This window comes from Salminus brasiliensis, chromosome 5, assembly GCF_030463535.1.
Source record: "Salminus brasiliensis chromosome 5, fSalBra1.hap2, whole genome shotgun sequence".
In the NCBI taxonomy this organism is placed as follows: Eukaryota; Metazoa; Chordata; class Actinopteri; order Characiformes; family Bryconidae; genus Salminus; species Salminus brasiliensis.
In genome coordinates this window covers 27,965,260-27,993,255 of record NC_132882.1, presented here as the reverse complement: position 1 = coordinate 27,993,255, position 27,996 = coordinate 27,965,260, and the positions used below count along the sequence as shown (strand labels likewise).

The window sequence follows — 27,996 nt, the reverse complement described above, 5'->3', positions numbered from 1 at the left end:
CTGGTTCTCACAAACACACCCACATACACACACACACACACACACACACACAAATGTTGAGCCATTTCAGTGTAGGTGGCTGAAAATGGTAGCGAGGGCACCGAAGGTATGTGCTATGTTTGTGTTTGGCCACCAGGGGCATTCTGTGGGCAGCTTAGACAGGCACACTCAGTGCTGCTAAAAGAGGGAGGAATATGGCGCTTATATTTCTTCGGGATGGACAGCCTCTGCCCAACTTCCCCTCCCTCTCTTTCCTTCTTTCTCAAAAGCTGAAGATGCTCCAGTGCTAACCTGCTATGTCACTGGCCTTCCTCGGAGCCTCCAGGGCTTATTAAAAATTCATGTTTTAATTAAGTACTTTTACTGCCGCTTCTTTACATCTGATAATAAAAAACTGCCACAGGTGGGGTGTGTGTAAGGGCGCGTGTACCAGTGAGTGTGTTCGCGCGTGTGTGTTTTGTGTGCGTTATTAAAAAAGCTATTCATTTTCAGCCATAAATAGTCTACGAAGGAGGAAAAGGGAACTCTAACTTCTTCACTTCTTCTCTTCTTCATTCCCCGTTTAGTGTTGCAGCTCATCGCTCATCTGTGACTGGAGGATAATAATACGGCTGTACAGTTGGGCATTTGGTTCTCCGTACAGGAGTGTAATTTCTGCTCGTAACTCGCCCCCCCCCCCCCCCCCTCTCTCTCTCTCTGTTTCTCATTCCCATGCTCTTACTGTCGCACTTAGGGATGCACTGAAACAGATAGCCTGAATTATCTGAACCTAGCCACCTAAACGCTGGCCTACTGAGAACGATGAATACTAGGGGTGTGACAGTGCATCAGAGCTTTGGGATATCGCAGTGCAAGGTCTCAGTGTGCATTGTGCACAACTCCAGTGAAAACAAACTAAAGGTGCAAACCTCAGACACCAAACATGCCTGATGCTGATAAACTCTGTTTGGGGTAAAAGGAAAATTGTGTGAATAAGATTTTTGGCCAGGAATCGCTTTAAACACCTCAAGAGTTGCTATTGGACAACACTATAACTGCCAAGCCAGCCCACCCAGTTTTGCACAGTGTGCGTTCTGCCAGTGTTTCTGGCCCGTATACATTACAACTTCAGACAGTGAGCCAATGGAATGTGCCAGATTTTTTTTTATAGCTGTTGTCCATATTGTCAGTCACTCTCATTATCAAGATAATGGGAATGTGGTCCAGTTTAGTAGGAAGTTGAATGATTCCATATTACGAGACTCCCATACGGAGAGATATGGAAATGTTTTATTGAATACGGTGAAAAATTTGAAATCACCACTTTGTGTATTAATCTGAAGTTGCTAGTTCGGACCATGCCTACATCTTATAATTTGGGATTTGGGAGACGACTGTTAGAGATGGGAGAGAATTTAGAGGACTTTGGGCTGGAGTTCAGGTGGCTTCTGCTTTGTGGTATGAAGCCAGTGCCCATTCTGATTTGTGGAGCCAAGAATAATAGATGGCAGGGTTAAAAGGGAGGAGAAGGGTTGGTAGAGGGTTACACAGACAGTCGTAGACGTGTGAACAAGGTAGATATGTTATTTATAGGATAGTAGATTAGGATAAGGGGCTTCATGCATGTTCCTCCTCCAACAATTTGATGGAGCCAATAAACTACATTTGCATTTACAGCATTTAGCAGATGCTCTTAACAGAACGACTTACAAAAGTGTTTCCCTGTTTACTCAAGAATACCCTTAGCTGCGCTTAGACATTACTAAACACAAGTCAATATGGAGACCATAGTACTCTACACTACACTTTGCCCAAGTACTCTTGGAAGAGGTGGGTCTTCAGTCTGCGTTTGAGGTCAGCGAAGCGACTCGGACACCCAGGGGAGGCAATACTGTTACGGCTCTTACGGCTTAACATTTGGATCATTTATAAAATTACATATTATATTATTATATTATATTAAAATTATGTATTATAAAAGTACATATTATTTATTGCACCACCAAAAAATATACACCAATATGCATCATTCAGTATATTGCTACTTTGGTCTTGTCCCCAAACCAGACTTTGAACCTTCTCTGCTCTTATAAAAAAAATACAAAATAATAATCTAAAATAAAAATGATACCTGTACAACTTGTGCATATTTTTGAACAATGTATTCCCGTCCCCTACATCACCGTCATTACAGCACCAGCCTGTGAGTTTCTTTAAGGAATGTCAGCCGCAAGATAAGAGTGGCGTTTTGATGTGTGGAGAAGTGAGGAATTTAATGATGTATTCCTCCTGATCATGGAGTAGATTTGTTCAGCGCCATTACCCTTTATATCATTACTGCAGTACTGTGAAAAATTACATGTTTACATTATTTATATGGATTTCAACTGCATCTTATAGCAGCTGTTGAGTAGTGGTAGGTAATCCATCAGCCAGAGTCTTTTTTTTCCCAAAAAAGGGAAACTTCTAGAGTCCTAGAATTTGACCGCTACTCAGCTACTCAGCTGTACGTCATCTGTAGGACGATGTGTGCAATCAACAGGCAGTAACTGTGCTGACAAGACCAGATCATAAATACTGTGCTATTTTTCATTATCATGGCTGTTTTTGCTGATATTCCACCATAAAACGGAGCTGCAGTTACATTCTGGTGCCAGTATCTTCCGCACCATTCAAGGTGGAACAGAAAATTCCTGTTAGAAATTAGACTCCAGCCCTGTGATTGTAAGTGAGTTCGCTTACAGTGTCAAACCAGCCCTACATTTGATGCAAGAAATGTTCTACCGAGGTTATGTGACGGGGTGGTTAAATTATCAGAGGCAAAGCAGAACTTTTCCGTGCTGTTTTGTCATACAAGGAGTGTTGTAGAGATGCGCTATGTGCCGGGAGATGCTGGTTAGATGTGGAACATTTGTGGAAATGAACATTTGTGGAAATGATGTGGAAAATGAACATTTCATTCCCATGGGTGAGACTGTATCAACCAGGGACCAGCCGTGGGAAATCCAACTGGTGGGACCATACTTGCTAAAGGGTTAAACTGATAGGATGAAGCCCTACTGTACAAATAGATAAAATCCCAAAACATAGGTGACACTACACGGCTTCACAACTACACTACACGGCTGTAATACAAAGAGCTACCTCTAGTATGTGCTGGTTCAAGCTGTGAGGCTGTGTCTGAGCCTGATTAAAAGCCAGACTGAAGTGCTCCTGCACCAGCATGTCCTCAGTGCCAGTGAATGGCTGAATGAAGACGAATTGTCTTTGTATCTGTCAGGTTATAAATCTCTCTCTCTCTTCTCCTAAAGGGTTCTCTCTACCCAAGGATTGACAATCAGAGGTGAGCACAGTCAGAGGAGCCGCCTGTTCACACACACACATACACAGCACTCGAGGCAGCGCTGAGTCCTACCAAATAGGCCCTGGAGAGTCCTGGAGAGTAGCTCATTAGTGAACACATGTCCCCTCCCCTCTCTCACACAGACCTGCACAAGAGCTCTGCTGTGTATGTGTGTGTGTGTATGTGAGATATATATATATATATATATATATATATATATATATATGTGTGTGTGTGTATAAGTAAGGTGGGCAAGACTTGGCTTGGCCTGGCTGTGACCTCTGTATGTGAGTCAGAATCACAGCTCTGATCCACAGTTTGGACAAGAGACATGGACAAGAGACATACACACATGCAACCATCACTAAGGAGCCCTAAGAGACAAAGAGTAAAAGGAAACAAAAGTGAGAGAGAGTGCATGAGGGTGTGTGTGTGCGAGAGAGAGAGAGAGAGAGAGAGAGAGAGAGAGAGAGACAGTGTGAGAGAGACACAGAGGGCTGAAAGCTTAGATGGGGGTTTGGAGTTATTCATCTATTAAAACTCTTCACTTAAACAGAAAGGCCCTACAAGTGGCCCTGTAGGAACGCCTAATGTATTCCTCCACTCCAGCATATAAACAGAGTCCAAGTGGTTTCCAAAGGAACACAGGCATTAATGCTAGCAAAGAGGACAGGGATACTCTGGTACAGTATGATAGAAGTCCTGTTTGAGCTGGAGCAATTTTTTACCTGGGAAGTGCTGTTATTCAAATCTTTTCCAAGGAGATCCAGGAGCAATTTCATGTGTACTTTTACAAGTTAATTTGAATAGACCTTTTACACCATAGACTTATGAAGCAATTCATGAAGTAATTTCTTGTGTGAAATCTGTGTGAAAAGAGCTCAAACTTGCCCAGAATGCGTCAGATGTAGGCTGGCTGTCATCTTTATCTCTTGGGCCCGGTACTGGTTCCATTAGGTTTGGTGAGTTATGCCAATCTGGGAAGGAGGGACACCACACCAGCTTTGGAATAACTACCAAGAAAATATACATAAATAAATTCAGGTTCATAAATATTTGGAGACTGACACACTTTGGGATTCCGTGGTATGTTTTGAGTCATGATCCATCTGCATTGTGAAGTTCCATCCTATCATTTATTTGTTTCATTTTGATCGGACTATCATATGATGAGCAGAAAGTATTACTCTGTCCACTTCAGAGTTCATCCTGCTACTTCTAGCAGCAGTCGCACCATCAATAAACACCACCGACTCCATTGGCGTTCCATTGGCGGCCATCCATACCAATGCCATAACAGTGCCACCACCATGTTTGACAGGTTACGTTGTATTGTTTCAGATCATTAACCATACTCAAGTTACTCTCTGTTTCGTCGGTTCATAGAGATCAGTTTTAGATGTTTTCTATTAGTTTAATCTGATCTTTTAAAACTTGAACGTTATCAGTGGTTAGCATCTTGAAGTAACAAGCAGATTTACAGATTTTACATTCAAGAAAGCGTCGCTGAATTGTACTGTAACATTGACAGTGAAACACCTCACTTTTAAATCTCCTCAAATGTGTTCTAGACTTGACTAGATATTGAAGGAACGGATTTTGCATTCATCTACTAAAGCTGTGGCCTCCCCAGTGCATTCCTTCTTTTTTTAATGTAGCAAGTTGTTGATATGGCCATTTCTAATGTTTCTGCTATCTTGCTGATAGGCTTTTTCTAATGTTGGCCTCTTTAGACTGTAAATTAAGAGTTTTCACAAACAGCTACCAAATACAAATTCAACCACTCAAATCTACTCCAAACATGTATTTCCTTAATCTGTCACAAAATAACAATGCATGAAACTGCTTGCTATGAAACTGCTCATCAGTCACTTGTCCAATTACTTTTTATGGCTTCAATTCAGCTCCATTGTGGTGGTGTCTGGAGGCAAAAATACAAATGTCTAAGCCCAACAAATGTCCTATTGTCTTAAAGTGAGGTTGTTTGTACTTGCAATCATACATTAAAGTGGTCACAATTTTACTGAGTATCCAGAATCTCTGTAAATTAACACTGGGAGTAAACCAAACCTGTAGAAGTAAGCTTAGAGTAGCATAATACATTAATTAGGTATAATGCTTTCATCATCAATCATGAAGATAGAAATGTGTAAAGTGAAACTGGCACTTTTCCACATAAGCAAGTGATTTTCAGTGATTTCTTTCAACTGTTGGGCAAAATGAGTGACGATGTAAAGATATATAAATCTTCAATAGAAAAAGGCCATTAATATACATCCAGCACACCTAATATTCGATTATGTCCCTTACCAAATCGCACCCAGACTAGAATGATTTCGGTAGCCATCAACAAGCTGCTAGGAGAATTGCTAGAGCTCAGTTAACTTAGTTTCCTGACATCAACCTGACTTTTAAGGACAGTACACATATTTTAATAGGGGCAGCCTTTTGTTAAAAGCCAGCCAGGTCAATATGAGTCAGAGAATTAGACATTTTTATCTCCTACAGTAGTGATAATTGTAGGAAAATCTTGACCTCAGTCCTGAAGATCTGAAAATATTTGTATCATTGCACCCCTAGTGGTAATTCGGGGGAAATTACACAGATACTTTATCCTGCAGAAATCAGCAAGTCAAATCCCTTACAGATTACATCGTGGAACCTCCTCTGGTGAAACTAATCCAGTTTGGAAAGTACTTTTGCCAACCTCCCTGCCAGCTGAGGGACAGCACATTAGATTCCGTTGCCCTTCTCTGTGTTTTGATACCCGACTGTGTGGCTGCCTGACTGCCTCTCTCTTTAACTGACACACACACTCGGTCAGCTGCTCACCTCACTCTCTCTGTTGCTGCCTTTGAAGTCATTTGGATTCCTGCCATCATGGGTTCCACAATGATGCCTGGATTAGGTACGATTTCAGTGTGGAAATAAATGGAGCGCGTCTGATTGGCTGTGGGAGTCATGCGTGACAAATCAGAAAGGAGAAGGTGTGTCTCCCGGCAGCAAATCTCACCTCATCACACCTCTTTCTACACAATGTGGGCTGCTTCCAGCTTGCTGGTGCCGTCTACCCCCAAAACATCAAAGCTGTAGAAACGTTGTCTACAAATATCCTGTTGAATTTAATTAGCTAATTATACAGACTTTCCAGAGAACTACAATGGCATTGAAAAATATCTTACTTAATTACTTTCTTACTTACTCATTTACACACTTACGTACTTTAGATATTCAGTGCATTGTAACCAGCGGGGTTGCAGGGGGGGTGCATCTTTCTTAGTCCAAGACTCTGCCCTAATGTGATTTCACTTACTACACTGATCAGCCATAGCATTAGCACCACATTGATTATCTTCATCTACAGTGTGATCTGTCAAGAGGTGGGATATATTAGGCAGCCCATGAACAGTCATGGCTAGACGACCGTGTCAGAGCGTCTCCAAAATATCAGGCAGTGGTCAGTACCTACCTAAAGTAGTTTAAGAAAGGACAACCGGTTAACCAGAATACCTGGTCATGGGCTCATTGATGCGATCCATGGAGGCCCCACCTCACAACTTAGAAAACTGAAAGGATACAACATTGTGGTTCCAGATACCACAGGATGCCTAGGAGGTCTTGCCAATGTCAGATCTGTTGTGGCGACACAAGCGGGACTTACACAGTAGTACTTACTCATTCAGTCCTAATGTTTTGGCCGACTGGTGAATCTCTGTTATGAATATTTTCATTTTCCCGTATCTGTGAAAATTTTTTACTGGAGTTTTTCATGTCAACAAGTTATGATCTTAAGGAAGATAATGCTTGTACCTACTGTATATGGGCTTATGTAACATCGTATACTTATGCATTTCATCGATTGTACTGTGTATGGTTACACAGTTAGAGTTCACAGTTGACGAGATGTTCTTTTCATGAAATTGTGGAGTTCGATTCTGACCACAGCACTAATTTCCAAAACTCATATGGCTTCTCCAGGTGCTCTGTAGCAAACTTTAAATAGCAGCAGTTACAGGTCTCCTTGTTATAACTCCTTAATGAAGGTTCATGCAGGTTCTTGGTAGACAAATGGAGGTTTTACCAGTACTAGTCTTACCAGCATATGAGCAGTCCTCCACAGAACTGCCTTTTCTTGAATGTTCTCAAACAGTCCACACTGTAGAAACCATTAGCCAACTTATGGCTTATGGTAACACTTGGCATCACATCTTCTCAAACCCTGTTCCTGCCTTGTGAGTATCAAATACTTCAGATCTTTAGACAGTTGCTTAGAGGTGCCCATGTTTAATGAGTGTTAGTATGTTGCAGTGTTTAGTGTATTGTAACTTGTGTAGACTGCGAATATGTGTCCCTATCACATGCTCTTTTCTCAAGGGAACTGTCCATGGTGACTCATTTATTAAGGAGCAGACCTCATTTTCTTCTCATGGCAAGCAGAATTCGTTATTTTTTTATAAAGGGATATCAGTGTGATTCATTACATTATTGCTTTTTAATAGTTGCTCATAATTGCATAATTTTTTTTTTATTTATGCACTTTTTATAGGTAGCCCCATACCACCACCCCCTCACCCTTTTTTCATTCCTATGGGTCCACTTATTACATTTATGTGGGTTGTGTAGCAAAAACACTTTTATTTTATTTTTACATGGCCATTTTTAAACGGACTGTAACTACATTGTATTTTGTCTTTTTCAAAACCAGCCCAGGCTAAAACACATTCTTTTTTACTTTACCGTGAGTGGCTGGAGCTAAACAGCTATTGGCTAAATATACAAACATGCAAATGCACTTATAGACTGCTTTTGAAACCATGTTTTTATACTAGGCTACATTAACTGTTGTATTTTAAAAAGTAATGACAAATCTGTTTGTAATATTATGGGGCAAAACGTCTGAAATGTGTTTATGATGTTTATGTTTTGATCAAGCCACCTGTTTGCTAAGGGACTTGTTAGCTTTTCTCATCTGTTTTTTCTTTTTCTGTCTTAGGCTAATCTTTCCGTACTGCGAGATAAAAGATACCGTATACTGCACTGAAATGTGCAATGTAGCACTTGCTGTGTAGATGAAGAATAAAGGCTGAGATTAGGTGGATATCAGCCAGGACTGAAATTCCACTCTCAGCAGCTATTCCGTTTCACATCCCAACAGCAGTTGGTGCACAAATGCATGTTCTGTAAGCTAAAGAGGATGTATTACGGTGTGTGTGTTTGTTTGTGTGTGTGTGTGTGTGTGTGTGTGTTCTTATCAGCAAATATTGCTCCGCTGAAGATCGATGTGTGTGGAAAAAAAGAAGAAAAGCCTGTTATTTTGCTACTCATCTCTGGCCCGTGGAACGTAGGAGACCAGTCTGATCCCTTTAGTGAAGGTGCTTTTGATTTTCAGCTGATTTTTCCTTTTCATTTCTGCTGAGGAGAGGCATCCATCTTCGAAATTGAAATGTCGCCGTGCCTGACCCACCCCTGCAACCAAAGAATGCTCCACCAAATACCTGTTTTTATTGCTATCATACTTTTTTTATCTGTTTGCCTCCATTCTCATTAATATTCCACCTCACCGCTCTTGATGAATGTTTGCCAGTTGCTCAGTCAATAACAGATTTTTGGTTTACAAAGAAGAGAAACTCTCTCACCGGCAAAATAAGAGCTTAGGTTATCGTGTGTGTTTTCCTCCACAAATTTTATCCAATTCACTCGTTAGTTACCCCAATACATGTAATGCTCCCGACGATGGAAGGGTGAAGACTGACACATACCTCCTTCGACACACAACTCCAGCAAAGGCAGCTGATGGCAGCTCTGTACACTGAAAAGTAGTAGCATCAGGTCATTTGTTTACACTCAAAACATTTGGTACAAAATTTGCACAGTTTGCTTGATCTGGTGTCGTAGCTGAACAAGTCAGGTTATCTGAGGAGATCAGTTCAGGTCTTGTTTTTAGAATTGTACTAATCAGAAACTAACTAGAACCTGTGCTAGCAATAACAGACTCAGGGTTGTAGGCCCAACTAAAGCTAGGCCCAACTTTTTCATACTGTTTTGTGGATTTTAAGCAATAGTTCAGCATTTTTTACTTTTATTGCGTAGCGGTTGTGTGGTGTTGATTACCACCGCTAATTAATTGTATGCTTCACTGTTTTCTTTAAAAAGAAAAGAGAGCTGGTGCCAAATAATGCATTTTTTGAGTATTTTAAGTTGTCCCTTGATGTCGCAGAGGTAGGCTGCATTTTTCTGCCCGCTATTTCAAAGTACCGAAGGACCTTCGATAATAGCCCAGAAATGCAGCCTACGTTCAGAGCGGTTTGGAGGACAAAACTGATGTATCCTTCCCGGCCTTCGGTTACCTACACCACGTTACCTACAGTTTATAATGTAAGTATACAAAGTCAAGGCTCTTACATAATAGTTGAAGGGTTTTGGAACTTTGAGGCTAAATACAGTTCTATCCAAAGGCCCATTTACAGTGCATAGAGCTGGCATTAGCAGCCAGAGCCATGGAGAGCACAATAGGCCTTGCTTTCCAGAAGGGTGGATGGCTTCTGTTACCTGATACATCAGAGCTGAGTATCCGGTTGCTTTGAGAGTGCATTGGTATCGGCATCGGTTCAAAAAAAGGTGGTGGCTGGTTGCACATGTGTCGGAGGAGGCATGTGTCAGTCCTCACCCTTCCAGTGTTGGGAGCATTACATGTGATAGGGGGACAGTTGGATAATTGAGGAGGAAACCCCAGTTAAATATGGGCCATTTAACCTGAAGTTCACTTACAAGACCAAAAATATTAGGTAGTTACTAAATTTCATGATGTTTAAAGACAAGAGCAGAAATCTAAATTATACTTGAAAGAAAGTCTAGACAGAGCTTTTCTAATGACGTTTTATCCACAGTTTCAACACAGAAGTGCAACTGTTCTAGTTACATTTGCTCATCCTGACGTTTTCCAGTGTCACAACGGCTCTCACACCACCACACTGAAGAATTTACCACATATTTTTTCCTCAGAAAAAAAACAAATCTCTGACAGGGGGAGTTATGCAAATTCACAGCTTAATTCACAAATGCCGTTCTTTAAAATTCACCTTCACTGAATAATTCATTAAAAAATGTTGTACAGACAATTACAGTAAAAGGAAGTCTCTGAATGTGCCGCTGATAAGGTGCATTAGTTAGGTTTGATTGAGGGTTATGAGGAGGATGCATTACGCAGTGTGGTACGCAGTGTGTGGATGGAGTGTAAGAAAGTTGTGAAGGATGGTGGAGGGTAAGTTTGAGCCGTGCAGTATGTAAGTTTGAGCTGTGTGTGGTGGATGGGAGCAGAACCTAAGCCGTGCTTCCTGCCCCTGGAGTGAGATTAATCGATGGGATGCGATTGTGTGAGTGCAGCTGTTCAAATATTTATCCTGAGCAGGATAGAGACTGCGGGCACAAACACAGAGAAAACAGTGGATTAGACCTGTGAGCTTTCGCCAGCAAAGTCACACACAGAGAGAGAGAGACAGCATGAGAGGGCACGTGCAAGAAAGAGAGAGAGAGAGAGAGAGAGAGAGAGAGAGAGAGAGAGAGAGAGAGATAACTGCGAGAGAAACAAAGAGGGACAAATCAAGTGACAAGCGAGAGAGAAAACGAGAGAGAAAACAAAAATAAAGACAAATATATAGAGAAAAAAAGATAGAAAAAGAGCAAAGTAGATAAAAACAGACAAAGAGACAGAGTGAGAGATAGAAAAAGGTGGAAAAAGAGAGTTGAGGGAGAAATAAAGAGAACAAAGGACACAAAGCGACAGAGATAAAAAGTGAAATATGGAAATAAATACTGGTCTCAAGAGGAATTTGTACACATGTGACTGAAAGACTATTTCAGGACACTATTTGTACAATCTATCCTTAATATAGTTTTACTGTAGTAAATTCCCACAAATTACTGACACAACCCAGACACACAAAAATGTTACAAAGCAACCAGTGAAATTTTATTTCCTAAACTTACACCTTAAACCTAAACCTTCTCATTCTAACCTTAACCTAACCTAAACTTAATCTACTACACATAAACTTAATTTTAAACCTAAACCTAAGCTTAATCTACTATACCTAAGCATAATTCTTACCTTAAACCTAAAACTAAACTTAATCTATGCCTTAACCTAATTCTATCATTAACCTAACCTAAACGTAATCTACTACACCTAAACCCAATTCTTATTTTAAACCTAAAACTAAACTTAATCTTTTACACCTAATCTTATTTTTTAACTTAAACCATACCTAAACATAATCTCCTACACCTAAACAAAAAATAACTTTAACTTAAAGATTAATCTAACCTACACCTCAACCTAAATGTAACATACTAATCCTAAACCTAATTCTAACCTTACACCTTAAACTAAGCTTAATCTATGCCTAAACCTAATTCTATCATTAATCTAACCTAAACTTAATCTACTACACCTAAACTTTAACCTGAACTTAATCTACTACACCTAAACCTAATTCTAATCTTAACCAAACCTAAACTTAACCTAATACACCTAAACTTTAACCTGAACTTAATCTACTACACTTAAACCTAATTCTAACCTTATACTAAACTTAATCTACTACACCTAAACTTAATTCTAACCTTAAACCTAACCTAAACTTAATCTACTAAACCTAATTGTAACATAAACGTAGGTTAAACTTAACCTAACCCTTAACCATAACCTAACTGAATCCTAACCGTAACCTAACCGTTATCCTAACCGTAACCTAACCGTTATCCTAACCTTAACCTTAGCCATAACCTACATTTAATTTAAACTGTTACCCAAACCCTAACCCGAACCTTAAGCTTTACCATAACCTTACATAACTGAACCCTCACCCACTTACCCTAACCCTGAACATGACCATAGTAGAATGTGAAAGTCGTACCGTTTCTGCAGGAGATTTCGCCTATTGGTTCTTGTTGTAGAAGCTCCATAACGGAGAAAAGCAGAATCCTTGGTAAAACAGTGCCACCAGTGGACGGGAGCTCCTTGTGATTTTTTTTTTTTTTTTTTTGGTGTGTGCATATTTTATGAATGTGTTGGGGGGCACTTTAGTGGTATATGTACAATTTTTATGAGATTCTGTTGCAAAGAGTGAGAAAGAAAGTAATAGAGGTAGAGTGATCGAGAGAGACAGAAAAGAAAGAGAGAAAGAGAGAAAAAAACATAAAGGGAGAGAAAAAGAGAGTCATAGATAGAAAATGAGAGTCATAGAGAGAAAAGAGAGAGAGAGAGAGAGAGAGGTGTCGTTTATTCAGCATCTTCCAGAGGGAGATGAAAAAATGAAAATATAGTTTATTTCCTACTTTATCTTTTTACAGGAAAAGAGGAAATCCACTCAAAGGAATTTCTTATAGGAATAAGACGGGATGAGGGCGATGGGTTGTGTTTTTGTGTTCTCTTATTCATTCTCTCCGTTTTTTTTTTTTTTTCCATTTCATCCAGAGTAGCCTTCTCTAATTCATTCTCTTTCTCTTTTCTTTTCCCATCATATCACTGCCTGCACCCACTTCACCGCCCTCTCTCTCTCTCTCTCTCTCTCTCTCTATCTCTCCCTCTCTCTCAGCTGCTTGCGTGGTCTCCCGTTCTGCACTGACAGTGTGTGTGCGTGTGTCTGTGTGTGTGTGTGATTGTGTGTGCAGTAGACTGCGTCTGTCCTCTGGGTGTCAGCACTAGCCGTATGATGGAGCTTCTCATACATCTCACTCCTCCGCTCTGCCCACACTCACACACACACACACACACACACACATCCTTGTGAACACATTAGGTCTTACATATGACAGCCATTCTAGCTTTTAATAGAAGCTTTCTGAAATTAGAAATTGAACTGAATTTGCCATTCCAATATCTACAATGTAATGTCTAATTCTAGAGTTTCACTTGTGTGGAAGATTTCAGTTCTCGCTAGTAAACAAGGAAACAAACGTACCAGTATGAATTAAATGTTGGGATGCGCTGTTGAAATTCTTTTAAAATGTAGAAGGAACAGGGGGGTGTTAGAGGAGCAGGCAGTGTTGGAGGGGCAGGCCGTGTGGTGTAGGAGAGCAGGTGGTGTAGTGAAAGCAGGTAGTGGAGGAGAAGCAGGCGGTATAGTAGGAGACAATGTAGTTTGAGCAGGAGGGAGTTGGAGAAGCATGTGATGGAACAGTAGAAAGTGTAGTAGGCGCAGGTAGGGATAGGATAAGCAGGTAGTGTAGGATGGGTAGGTGGGGTTGGAGGAGCAGGGGGAGTTGAGGGAGCATGCTATGTAGCATTAGTAAGTGTAGGGGGAGGAGGTGGTGTAGGAGGATCAGTTGGCATAGTAGAAGAAGGCAGTAAAGAAGGAGCAGACAGTATAGTAGGAGCATGTGGTGTGGGAGGAGCAGGACGGGTAGGGGTAGGAGAAGCAGAAAGTATAATTTGAGCAGACAGTGTCGTAGATGCAGGTGGTGTACTGGGAGCATGTAGTGTAGGAGAAGCAGGCAGCATAGTAGGAGACAATGTAATTTGAGCAGGATGGAGTTGAAGAAGCATGTAATGGAGCAGTAGTAAGTGTAGTAGGAGCAGGATGTGTAGGAGAAGCAGACAGTGTAGTAAGAGCAGGTGATGTAGTAAGGGCAGGTGGTGTAACAGGGGCAGGCATGGTATTAGGAGCAGGTAGTAAAGGAAGAGCAGGTAGTGTAAGAAGGGTAGGTAGGGTTGGAGGAGCGGATAGTTTAGGAGGAGCAGGCAGTATAATTTGAGCAGACAGTGTCGTAGGAGCAGGTGGTGTAGAAGAAGCAGACAGTGTAGTAGAAGCAGGTGGTGTAGAATGAGCAGGAGGTATAGGAGAAGCAGATAGGTGTGGTATGAGCATGTGATGTAATAGGAGCAGGCGGTGTAATAGGAGCAGGTAGTGTAGGAAGTGCAGGTGGTGTTGAAGGAGCAGGTGGTGTAAGAGGGTTAGGTGGCGCTGGTGGAACATGTGCAGAAGAGGCAAACAGTGTTAAAGGACCAGGCGGTGTAGGAGCATTCAGTGTGTTAGGAGCAGCCTGTCCAGAGGGAACAGGTGGTGTAAAAGGAGCAGGTGGTGTAGTCGGAACATGTGGTTTAGGATGAACAGTGGTGCAGCTGGGGTGTATATGGCTAACCTTGCATTGCTTTTTTTGTTTAAAATATGATTCATTCGGAAAATATTCTTTGAACTTAAACTGATTCATTTAGATGATTTGGAAAGCTGGCACCAATTATTGATTTATTGATACATTTTATTAATCGCCAATAGAGCAGAGTTAAAATTTTTATATTGGAAAATACCTTGAGAATCCAAAAATGACTCCATACCATTCATTATATCAGTCAAATCAATTGTGATCACTGCAACGACTGCAGAATCAATGCAGTGGAATCGACACCATCAGATCAGTCAAGGCGTGAGTGAGTGTGTGTTTGTGTGTGTGTGTGTGTGTGTGTGTGTGTGTGTGTGTGTGTGTGTAACCTAAACCGTAACCAGAACCCCTTCTCGGCCCCTGCCAGACACCATACAGGAAGCAGGGGTGACTTTGAGGAGGAGGCTCATTAAAGCAGGACGGACAAATACACTCCAGTGCAAAGTGACAAACAGATTGCCACACAGTCCGGCATAGAGAACACATGAGGAGGAGGAGGATGGAGGAGGAGCAGCGGACATCAGAGGGAAATATGGAGGTGCACAAGTTTATAGATGGTAAAACTGTCCATTGAGGAGAGCCGGAATTTTACAGGAGCGCCCACCGAACAAGCGAAGGCTGGTGAATTATTGAAGGCATAATAAAATGTCCTTGGGGGCGAAAAAGAAAACATTACATTATTCTTGCTCTCTTTTCACGGCGAGTCTGTGATTACTGAGCCGAAAAAAAAGTTCATACTCTCCGGCCGTTTTTCACCAGAGGAGAGAATCTTATCTCCAAATGGAGTTTTTTTTTTCCTCCCTCCCTCTCCCTTTCTCTCCCTCTGCCTCTCTCCCTCGTTTCTCCCGAGAGCTTTCATTTGACACAACGCCTTACCCTCCTCGTCCCCGCCATATTCGCCGCCTCTCTCTCTATTCATAAGGCCCATTTGTTTTAAATAAGTCTGAAATCATTCAGGAGAGAAGCTGAAGGTTATTTCACTCAGATTTGACTTCGTTAGAGCTCCCCGCGGAGCCATGACAGCCCCCGAGAGCGGCTCCTCTAATCCGCATGTGATTGGGCCGTGTTGTGCTGTGGCTCCTTTCGCCATTGGTTGATGCAGAGCAGTCTGACCGTGGGCGTGGCTGGAGGACGGGGCTAATCAAGGTTGTGGCTGCAGCTTGCGAGTGGCTCAGGTTCATTTTCGCTCATAATTGTCGCGGGCTGTATGGATTAGGTGTTTTGTTGTGCATTCAAGGCCGTACCGTTTATGGATTGGGATCAATTATGCTGGGTGGCAGGTGAATTTGCCTGCAGCGAAGCCAATTCCAGCATCATAACTAAACAGCGGGCCTTTAATCGCTCATCCTGCGCAAACAAATAGATATCGATGCTGCTTGTCAGTGCATGTTTAACAGCCACAGGCCACTTTCCCCTCACAGTATCACATCCCAGAAAACATCTGCAGAGCATAGTAAAGCAAATAGGCCTATCGCTTCGAACTGAGGGCGCGCTGAATAGTCACTGATCTAGCTTCAGGTTCGGTTAGATTGGCCAGTGGTCCCTTTGTTTAATAAACAGGTAAGAAAGCTAATAAATGACATGGTTTTGAAATGACATTTACCCAGTGCTCATTAGGCTAAATTAACACTGATCTGCAGGTCGGCCTAATCAGATGAAATGTTCATTGATTATAAATGTTCACAGAAGATATCATGGTCTTCATGCTCTATAAGAGCACAATAGATGGGCTGCACAACCTCCCTGGAGCTGGCTGCTACAACTAAGGGCGTTTTTATCCTAGACCCCGGACTGCTTGCTCCACGAGTTTAGTACGTTTGGTCAAGTGTGAAAGCTGTTTTCGAGCATGAGAGCGGTCCAGAGCACCGTTCTCCGGTCCTCCTGAAATCAGTGATCTAGGGGTTCACTTAAAGCGTGGAAGCTATCCACTCCTGGCACCGTGGGTGGGACTGCGTGATTGGTTCATTTTCTTACGTGACTGCTTCGACTTATCACCTACTTGGCTAAAAACCTTTTCCTAGGACAACGACTCCTTGTTTGAAGGTGTTCCTGCATGGTGAAATGCCATGACTCCAGAAAGCACTGTTCTTTCTGAGCTGTTTGAGTGTTTGAGTCCAGCGTATGGAATTGTGTAATGGATCCACAGTTTCAGAATTCTTCTGTGTGAAAATAAACAAGCCCAGAATCGGTCCTGGGTGCGGACTCGTGTTTTCAGGGCAAGTGTGAAAACGCCCTAGTTGACACTGTCGGTAACACTAATAATAAGGATCAGTTCACAATGTATCCTTATGTTGGCTTGATAGTGTTTGCACTTCCCATTTACATCAATTCATTAAAAGAGGGAAACACAGTTGGCGTAGACTACAGTGCACAAGTCATATTTTGAGAGTATTCGTCTGAACTGTGCAGCTAAATTCTACAACTCCATTACCATGGTTCCCTTTCAAAAACATTATATAACATAATACAAACATAATATAATTTCAGATAAAAAAACTGCCATTCACACAAAGTCAGCATTTTATCTCACAGAAAACTAATGACTAAAATGTTCTCCATGGTGCAGATAAAAAAAAATATATAATAAATTCTGTATTTTCATGCCAGACGTCTGAACAGAACGTTTTGCCTTGTTGCTTAAGAAAAGTGTTTATTAACCAAGCAGTAATGCAAAAATGTAGTCAGTAAACAGAAGAAGGTCAAAACCAAAACGGGGAAGAAAAGGTGTAAAGAACCTTTATTACCAGTTTAAATGTTCTTCATACTCACACATCTCTGTCACACTAAATGGACAAAAGTATTGGGACACCTGCTTAATTGTTGTTTCTTCTGAAATTAAGAGTGTTTAAAAAAGAGTTTATCCTGCCTTTGTTGGAGTAACTGTCTCTACTGTCCAGGGAAGGCTAGAAGTCAGAGCATTGCTGTGAGGCTTTGATTGCATTCAGCGACTAGAGCATTAGTGAGGTCAGGATGTTGGATGGTCACCACCCCACTTCATCCCTAACTCCCCAACTCTTTCCAAATGTATTAAACGGAGAATCAACCATCAGATAAAAAAAAAAAACCTTCCATCATTTCAGAGAACACACATTCACTGCTCCACAGCTCAAGGGAGGGCTTTATACCCCTCTAGGCCATACCTAGCATTAGGCTTGGTGCCAATAGGTTCATGTTTATCTGCTCCAGAGAGTCCTATCCTACTGCTATTTGCACATCTATGTCAGCAATGGGTGCGTCTTAATTAGAAGGGGTGTCCACAAACATTTGGATACAAAATATTTGATTAAATAAAGGTATTTCAGGTACATGTAGGTCTAATTGGGTTTAATGGGATGTTTGCAGATGCTATGCATGGATTTGTAAATTAGCTGATTGCTAATTGTGCATTAGGACCACATACTGAACGATTCTAACCTTCCAGAGAATCGTCCACATTCAGTCCCGGCTGAGATGTGACCGTACTTTTAGAAAACTGCCCTCTGATGATGATCAGCTCTGAACGGTAATCTCTCCACATTCGCTTCAAGGATCCATGACCAGCAGCTCAGCATGTTTGGCTTCTTGGAGTGGATCAAATCACATGTATTGATTCATACTTAATGACCGCTCATTAAATCTGCACTTAACAAATAAATTAATAAATGCATGTGTCATACGTACCCAATCTCTCCCTCTCTCTCTCTCTGTCTCTGTATCTCTCTCGATGGTCATTGAGGGTGCATTATGATATCAGCCCTCAACCTCCCACGCAATTGATTTGTGAGTAATTAAAAATGTCTTTGCCTGGTTGTGGGCCAGCTTCATGTTCTATTCATGCCGATTAATACATATTTGTCGGGGCCTGTGGGAGCAGACAGGCGGCAGCGTCTGCTATTAAACATTCATGAGAGTGCAGGACACACAGGCACATTCTACTGGTATTTATGCACCCATTCTCACTTCCTTATGCTTTTATAATGGATCATAAAATGGGGAACGTCATTGGTGGACAGGAACGTTTAAATGGCAGTTTAATTTGTTTCATTTAAATTAAGAGGGAAAAAACTCTTTTTAGAGTTTTGCTCTGGGATGACTGCATAGTCTGCACACGTGTGCGTGTTTGCATGTGTTTCTATGTGTGTGTGTGTATGTGAATGAGTAAGTGCGTAAGTGCTTGTGAGAGTACAAATTAAGTGCACAGATATAAAACGTAATGTTTGTGGGACGTTGTTCCATGATATGAGTTCTACCATATTGAGCATACTTTGTGATTAAACCAAAAATGCTAAAGCTCAAATCCACTCTAATAAATTCATTAGACATCACACACTTTATGTAATTCTCCAGTGCCATTCCACCAAGGGCGTAGGAGCGAGTTGCAAATGCGAGACTAGTTTCTAGGCAAACAGGCAAAAAAAAGGAACTGACAGAGACAGTAGAAATGACCCACTGTTTCAAATTTTTGACACCTTAGAATATTAGGTGACGCTTTATTTGAAGTTTACCTATATAGGGGCTTCAGAACACCTTTATAATCATTGAATAAAGTGTTTATAAAGCAATACTTTTGAATATATGTATGACTAGCTTATGACAGTACTCATAATGTGACATAAGACATTTCATAAAATAATTGAGATTGCATTGAGGGTTGAGTATCATGTTTAAAAGTATATTTAATGTATTTATTGTTATATTTTTGAAACACTATACATCATTATTTATGTCAGCACTCTAAAAAAAAATATGTATGGAAACCAAACCATGGTATGAAAAAACTGAATGGTGTAATTATATGATCAAATCAAAAGCAAAAGGTTTTGGGTTGAGGTTAGGGTTAGGATAAGGACCAGGGTTAGGGTTAGAGTTTGGCAGTTTTATCAATGAATTTGCCTTTGCTTTATATTATTCTTTTCCGCTCTCTTAAACCACATCTACTCTTGTCCTCTGTCAGCAGTGTCACAAGGACAGTGTTTACAGCTTAAGAAGTATGAATTGAAAGTGATGGACTTTTCTTTGCTTTCTAACACTGTTGTGAAGCATTATTCCTCCAGCTCTAGGGCTTATGGCTGTTTCTCTGCTATTTAGATGCATTACATATAACTAACTTAAGATATTAAGAGCTGGGTGAGTGTGAATGCGTGTATAACTTCATGCTACCTGGTCTCTTTCTCTTTGTCCAACTCTTTCTGCCCTGCTGTCAGCATACTGACCTGTGTCGAAAACGTACAATTCATGTGGTTTCCCTTAATTTGACACTATACTACCCTAGTAGGGATTTCAACCATCAACAGTGAGTGGTATTATTAAAAAGTGGAAACGAGCGTTTAGGAACCACAGCAACTCAGCCACGTAAAGTTACAGAGTAGCCAAATAGTATGGGTTTCCATGGCCAAGCAGCTGCATCTGCACCAAGCACAATGGCAAGTGTCAGATGGAGTGGTGTAAAGCAGACTGCTGCTGGACTCTGGAGCAAATCATGCTTCTCTATTTGGCAGTCAGATGGATTAGGGAGTTAAGGTTTTGTGAATGCCTGAGGGACATTACCTTAATTGGGTTGGTATTGGCCCCTTGGTTTCAGTGAAAGAAAATCTTGTGGAAAAACTTGGAAGATCTTATAGCTGCATAAGGGGGCAGCTCCAAATGCCTATAGATTTAGAATGGAATGTCATAAAAGCTCCTGTAGGTGTAAAGTGTAGGTGTCCCAATACATTTGTCCACATAGTGTAGCTACATAGCATATGTGGCACTGCACATAGCGTGTGTTGCACAGCTCCAGAAGCCTGGAGTTGTGGGTTCAATCGTCACTGCAGTCACTGTCTGTAAGGAGTTTGGTGTGTTCTCCCTATGACAACCTCACTAACATGCACTTGTTTGGATAGTGCAAAACAGTTTTCCCATTCCTGATCTGTGTGCGTTTGTGTGTGTGTGTGTGTGTTTTGTCACAGGAGGCTGGAGTAGCTGGGGAAACTGGATGGAGTGCAGCAGTGAGTGTGGGGGCGGGGTCCAGACACGCACACGTGTGTGTAACTCATCTCCGGACGAAGCGTACCTGTGTGATGGAGTGCTGGAGGAGGGTCGGCCCTGCAACTCCCAGCCATGCATCGGTGAGATGTGCATGTGTTTGTTTGTTTTCATACATTTACAGATTGGAATCGTTCTCATTATGTGTAAAAAACGCATATATATTCTGAGCAGGCTATTTAACATTAAATATGCAATATATATCTCATTTATAATTGAATGGGGCCTCTGGCTCAGGGGGGCCTAAGGCAGCTGACTACTTTTGCCTAGTGCGAAGACCACCCCTGTGTGTGATTAGTCAAGTGTGATTGTTCCCTGCGTCTCTGCTTCTCATCATCCTCACTTCTCTCTGCCTCTCTACATTTTGGCTTTCACTTTTTATTTCTCTCTCCTTTTGAAGCTCATAATCTCCCATGCTCTTCATATTTCACAGCAAAGTATTTGATTGTCCTTGCTGGGAGCTGTAATAGGATTTTGTCTCGGTATGCATTTTGTTTAAATACTAGCCTACAGCCAGTACTGCTGTAAAGATTTTAAGCCTGTTAGAATATAACAACATGGAGGAGGATGGAAACGTTGATAAGGTCAGTGTTGACCAGAGCAAGTCAATATGAATAGTGCTAAAGGTGGCCATCACTGTGCCTTATACTGCCGTAACACACAGACTAGTTCTCTCTCAGTTTTAAAACATTGTGTAAGTTGCTAACTACGCCCCCTTCCCACAGGCAAGGGCCGACACGGCTCTCGTAGCCAGTCGCTGCGATCAGTGGACAGCCGTAAGCGTGAGGATGTGGACAAGGGCCGTGCTGGACAGCAGTCTTCTCAGACAGGTAAGAAACACATGTATCAGCCTCAGCTACAGCTTGGGCTCACACACATGCACAAACATGCATACACACACACACACACACACATGCGCACTCACATATTTTAACATATTTTACTAATGTGGAAATGAGAGTCACATTTGAATCAAGTCAATCAATGTCTGATTATGATTATTATTAATTCAATTCATTATTTTTCAGCGTCGGAGGAGAGTGGGACACAAACACTTTTTTTTTGCTAAATCAATTTAATTAAATTAATTATTGATTCAAATGAATTAATCAGACTGTTGGACTAGTTGTAACAGTCGCTAAAAAGTTTTTTTTTTTTTTTACCCCTTAACACTCCAGGGCTTATTACACACTAAGCTGTATTACTCAGTTACTACAGGGACTTCGTACAAACTGCTGGGACTATTCTTTGGTAATAGAAGTCTATGCTAAAAGCCTATTTACATGGTATCTGTAGCACAATTCTAATGATTCACATGAAAACTTTTCAGGAGTTATATAGGTGGGTAGTGACATTATGTCTGTCTGTGCGCACAGAGTGAGTTCTAGGATTTGACCGTTGCTCAGCAATGCAGCTGACTGTCACTGTATTGGGGAATCAGCGGGCAGTAGCTGTAAAACCGATCAGCTAAAGATTCCTGTGGTATTTTTTACTAATATTGTTTACTTATCATTTTTAATAATATCAGGGTTTTTTTGCCAGTTATTCTTACTTTGATTCATGTGGTCACTGGATCTGACTGATCCAATAGAATTTTTAAAGACAATGCAAGAGGTTTGCGCTTATCTCACAGGAATCTATATTCCTCCTTGAAACAGCGCCGCAGTAAAATATAGATTTATTCATTTCATTATTTTAAATTATAATAATAAAACAAGCCTATAAATCTAATTCTCTCTTTCACAGGAGATGCTCTGTGATTGTATTTCGGTCCAAATAAACCATTTCTATCGATATACTTTGTTATCTAATTGACTGTAGGTCTTTTACTGTCAGGTCACCGTCTAATGACAACGTCAGTTTAACCCAGAATAGTGACGCCAGCTGCCGAGATTTTGTTGGTTGTGATGTAAAGTACCAAAATTCCAGCACATGCCAACATCACATACACATAAAATACCAAGAGTTAGTTATCTCAGTGAGGTATGGTGACCATATTCCAACATCTGCTAAACTTCATAAAGTTAAGGTCCAAACAACATGAAGTTCTAACGTTGTCAGGCATTGATATGTAGTTGGTTTTAAAGTCATGGTCTTAAGTAACTAAAATTCAACCCCTGTCTTAACGTTGAAGCTTGATGTCAACCTAATACTGGGTTTTACTCAAAACTCAACTCAACTTGATTTTCACTGTCAACTAAAATTCCTGATGTCAAATTGCCGTCTGATGTCTGCTGGGCATACTGGACAGGCAGAATTATCCACTGTTGTCCAATAAACTCAGCGGTGCTCTGATCATTTGATGAACTAATCCGGTCTGAATAGGGCTATTGTTTCCATTGGGGTGCTTAGTTTTAACACTGTGTTTAAACTGACCCTTAACATAGAGGCTGTTTGTTCACCTGTCTAGCTCTCACTGTTAGTGAGTCATATGCTGCAAAATGGTGTTATATGGTGTTATATCACAGCCATCAAAAGTGTGATTAAAATAATTTCAGTGAGAATTCTAGGACTTTTACAGACACACAACCCAGTAATCAATGAATCTTAGGTGAAAACTATACTTTCACAGTACAAAAATATCCAAATACCTATCATAAACTACTTTTATATTTACCCCACATTTTACTTTGTGCCCCACTCTCTTCACACGCACTCGCACACTTTACAACATCCCGTTTATATCAGCTGACATGCAACATATTTGGCCTTTACGCTCCTCCCACATTCTTACACACACACACACACACGGGTGTGGACTGGATGTGCATGTTGCAATGGTCTGTTCTTGCTGTTATGTGTACGTGAGTGGGATGTGTGGATGTGTATGTGTGTGTGTGTGTTCTGTGACGTGGTTTGGCATGGTTCACAGTGGGACCTCAGTTTGTGTATGAATCATGGACTTCAAAGCTCATTGTGTAGGAATATTGTAGGTAATCTGAGAAGCTGTTATGCCAACAGGCCTCCTTTAGAACCAATGAGCCAACAGAGGACATGCATGGCTCATGTCCAGTCATGCTGTCCTTGGCCTTCCCTTGGCTACAAAGTTGATGTTTCCTGGACATGGTTTAAGCCTAGGTTTGGACTACACTGCAATGCCAGTGGTGTCTTACTATTAAAGAATGCATGTAGTCTAGGCATGGGCTTAATCTAGGTCCAGGAAAATGGTTCTTCATGTTTATTTGGTCAGATCTGTGGTCTTTTTACAAATACACTCTTTCATAGCAAGTGTAGAATTGCAGAACGTTGGCAAAAATCACATTTAATGCCATATAAGAACCACTTTTGGCTCCATAAAGGCAAAGTGATAAAGAACCTTCACTTGATTTAAAAGTCTTTACTAATTTAAAGGCTCCTCACACTCACACAACCCTTCCTATCACCCTTATTTTTAATGTGTGTTTTAATGGGTGTTCTTCTGCTTTAAAATGCAGCACTATTGAGCTGCACTGTGTTGTTATGCACCTAATTTTCCAATAAACAATATGGTTGGCCATCTTTGTTTATATTGTGTTCCGGTGCAACAGTGGATCCATTGATAGAGATTACAACAACAGTGAAATTAAACCTAAGTAGTTTATATGACCTGCGTCTAAATGTAAAACTACCCAAGCGTCCATATGTCTGCTCTTACCGTTTTGTGGAGGGAAAACCAATACTAGAAGATCCTTACCCAGAGAAATGACTTGGTTATGATGCACTGGTGAAGCAGATGCACCGGGTGCTTGTGAGGCACTTAGCTAGCTAGGTTAGTTCTCCTACTAACGTTCGACCTGGTAGCCTCACAAACACCCAACAGTCATGGCCGTCCAGTCAAGACTGTCCGTCTGCTCTTTTGCATGTGATTATCATGATTTCATGGCTTCTCCAGCTCAGCTCTGTCAGACCTGCTTAGCTCATTGACTAATAGTCAGGTGAACAGTATTTCATGTTCAGTGTCCTGACTGTTTCTAAGACGAGTGTTGTGTCTGTGCTATGGTTCAGATAAGACCCGATTTTTATTTTTGGAAAACCTGCATACAAAGACACTGGGCCAGATTGAAAAATAGCAAAAATGCTACGGTAACTAACTACGGTAAGCTAACACCTGGTAGCCTCACAAACATCTAACGCCGACCTCACCAGAGCGTCAAAACCGAGTTTCCACTCTATAAATTGGTAAGAGCAGACGTATTGACGTTTGGGAGAGTGTTCTAATGTTTATTTAGCACCTTCAACCATAGATGCAGGTCCTCTTGTTTGGATATGGTGTCCCAAAGCACTCCCAAGTGTTTGAGAACCAGTTAGCTAAGCTCTAAATAGCTCTAAATAATGATAAATGTTGGGTTAACACAGTGAGCTACTTTATGTGGCAAAAAAGGTGGATAGCTAATTGGAACTGGATGGACTGGAATGAAGGAATGACCTGAATATGTATTTCAAGTGTAGATATCATTTGAAGTGCAAACAAGATGACATTAATAGCACATTTTAATCAAATGAGTTGTGAATTACAGTTTCTCATTAGGTTAGGTTGGACTTTTACCAACGTTCTGTTCTGTAAAGCTTGTCCCATGTCATAACCATTGCTATAAAAGAGTGGATATGTGGGCAGATCATGGATGGATCATTGATACTGATGTGGCATCATGCATTCTGAGTGTTCTGTTAAGTATTGCATGCCTTTGTGTGATCCTTCATCATGACCATGACACCCAGAGTTTTTTTTTTTACAGTAAACCAATTGTAAGTGCATCACAGAGCGACATTAGACCTGCTACGCCATCATGTTCATGCTAAAGCCTTTTTTATTATGGAATATTGCAGAACCCTGAGATATTGACATTAAACAGTTGAGGCAGGTTTCATTCTCCCTGCTTCATCTACAGAATGCTGTCCAGTAGCTTTAATAGAAATTTAATAGAAGATTTACCATTTTGTAAGAGAGCCTTCCTTCCTATATCCTCTCTGACAGCTTGGTTCTACCTGTTGGACAGCCGTGAAACTCCAGTTTTGTCACACTGGATGCTCACGTCAGTCCAACGTTTCCTACTAGAGTCTCACAAAAGCCCACATTCCTGCTCCACAAGTTACCATCCATCTCTGCTTATCGGACAGTCATGGCCGTCCAGTCAAGACTGTTCGTCTGCTCCTTTGCATGTGATTACCATGATTTCATGGCTTCTCCAGCTCAGCTCTGTCAGACCTGCTTAGCTTGTTGACTAATAGTCAGGTGAACAGTATTTCATGTTCAGTGTCCTGACTGATTCTGAGACAAGTGTTGTGTCTGTGCTGTAGTTTAGATAAGACCAGATTTTTCATTGCAGAAAACCTGCAGACAAAGACACTTGGCCAGATTGAAAAATAGCAAAAATGCTACGGTAACTGAGCTAAGCCCTGCAATGTCCTTTATTTAAGTGGTACTCATAAAGTCACCATAGTGATGATCAGTGCACCACTCTCTCTTAACCTCTGTGATAATATACACGTCGTCAGTAAGAGCCTATTAAACATGTTAACGATCTAATGCATATTAATGACCATTAATAAACACCCTGTGCCTGCTGGGGTGGCAAAATGGACACAACACCTTCAAGAAAAACAAAAACCAGGTAAATAAAAAAATAAAATATATAAAAACATATATATCCAATGTATCAAATGGAACAACCTTTATCCACTCTGTAAGAAAAAACATAAAGATACAAAATACAAATTGCATGTTTGCTCTGAGTTGCTGACCTTAATTGAATGTTAAGGTCATGCCAGAGCATAAGAATTATGTCTCCTCAGTCCAAGTATTTCAATTTGATTGGATGAACCACTCAAGAAAACCAAACCCAGGGAATCAAGTGGGAGCAAGGCTTAAAACTATCTGGCTACTATCTCTTTAGCTTGCTAACAGCACATCGCGCTGAGAGGACACGATGAGAGGATAGTGTCAATCCCTGATTTGCATCCCTTGTCTGATGTATGCTAAAGAGCTTGTAGGCAGTTAGCTTTAAGCATTGCTTCCACTCAGGCCTCTGGGTTTTGCTTTCTCGAGTGTTAGTGGTAAAAATTAAGCCACTAATATCCCTTCTGATGTGTAGATGTTTAGTTCCGGTTTGTTAGTCGGCTGAGGTAGTCCAGTTAGTGTCGTCTAACATTAGATTTAACACCCTGTTTACACCCTTCGGGCCTTCGCTTCAACGCGTACCACACCACACTGTATTGGTTATGCCGGCTTTTTTCTAAGGAAGAGGCAAACGGTATATCAGAATACACTTTGACATTCTAGGGCACCTTAAATACATTCAGATATTTTTTTTAAGAAAGTCAAATTCATCACAGCTGCAGTTGTGATGAATGTCATGATGCTCAGTCCAAACAGATTATGCCTTTTAAATATACTGGTTAATCAGTTGAGTACGTACATCAGGACTCACTTATGTGACCATGTATGTTCTAAACATTCAATAAAGCTTCAGAACTGTCAAATTAGTTCAACTGCAATAATTAGCAGGGTGGCACAGTGCCAGATATCACATAAACGACAAAACACACCAGCAGTCCTTGTTTATGGAGGAGAAAATGTGTTAGGCAATGCTATTTGCTCTTAACGTCTTGTTAAATCTACTGGGGCATTTTATGAATCTGGCCCACTGTGGATTTAGGTAGGTTTTTTTTAAAGCAATTAGGAAATTGTAGCCTGATGTCTAAACAATGTGTATGTTTATTTAAAGAGGATCTTCAGAAAGACGTTTCTAAAAAAAATGTCTTCTTGAACAGTACTCTGTCAAGATATCACAGCAGTGACCTGCTGCTTTGGACAGTATATGACCCTTTGTGTAGATCCTCTCTTCTAAGTAAAAGAAAGGCATCATATGAAGAATTTCAGCTGTACGATCCCCCCATCATCCCTCTGTATTAGACTGTGCAATATCCAAAGCTGCAGCTGTCTGACTCTTCTGCTGGATAGCCATGTAAAATCATCATTTTGTCTAATTGATCTGACATATCCTGAAGAGCAACATTCGCCTTGTTCCGAGATCCGAATGTCCAGGATATAAAAAAAAACAAGCCTGAGGTAGCACATGAGGCTAACTCCTGCATGCTAATTAGTTTTGGCGCCTTTTCCCTCCTCAACCCCCACCCCCCACTGAACCCTGCTCTCCCTGGCCCTACCCTGACCCCAACCCTGTCCTGGTAGACTCTCCGTCGGGTGAGGAGTGGTCCCCGTGGAGTGTGTGTTCGGCCACCTGCGGCGAAGGCTGGCAGAGTCGTACGCGCTTCTGCGTCTCCGTCTCGTACAGCACGCAGTGCAGCGGGCCACTGCGCGAGCAGAGACCCTGCAACAACACCGCTGTGTGTCCAGGTAAGCACCGCCCACCTCAGGCCATCCCACCTCTCCCATCAGCCCACCACTCCACCTATCCGTGCTCCACCCTCCGTAGATGATTCTGAGAGGCTGAAAAAGCTTACAGAATGTCGGCTAAAGCAGAAACCCCACTTGTACCCTGTATGTAGGCCTACACTTCAGTTCTTCACCC

General features: G+C 41.3%; 1 protein-coding gene across 6 annotated transcripts in view; it reads left to right on the top strand.

Annotated features, from left to right (window-relative positions):
- The window catches only part of adgrb1a (adhesion G protein-coupled receptor B1a), a 138,260-nt gene that overhangs the window by 43,062 nt on the left and 67,202 nt on the right, over positions 1-27,996 (top strand). For all 6 annotated transcript variants that reach the window (XM_072680061.1, XM_072680058.1, XM_072680060.1 and 3 more), the window contains exons 3-5: positions 20,410-20,568; positions 21,211-21,315; positions 27,657-27,821. In XM_072680061.1, coding sequence (XP_072536162.1) covers positions 20,410-20,568; positions 21,211-21,315; positions 27,657-27,821 — 429 coding nt within the window. The remainder of the gene's footprint in view (positions 1-20,409; positions 20,569-21,210; positions 21,316-27,656; positions 27,822-27,996) is intronic.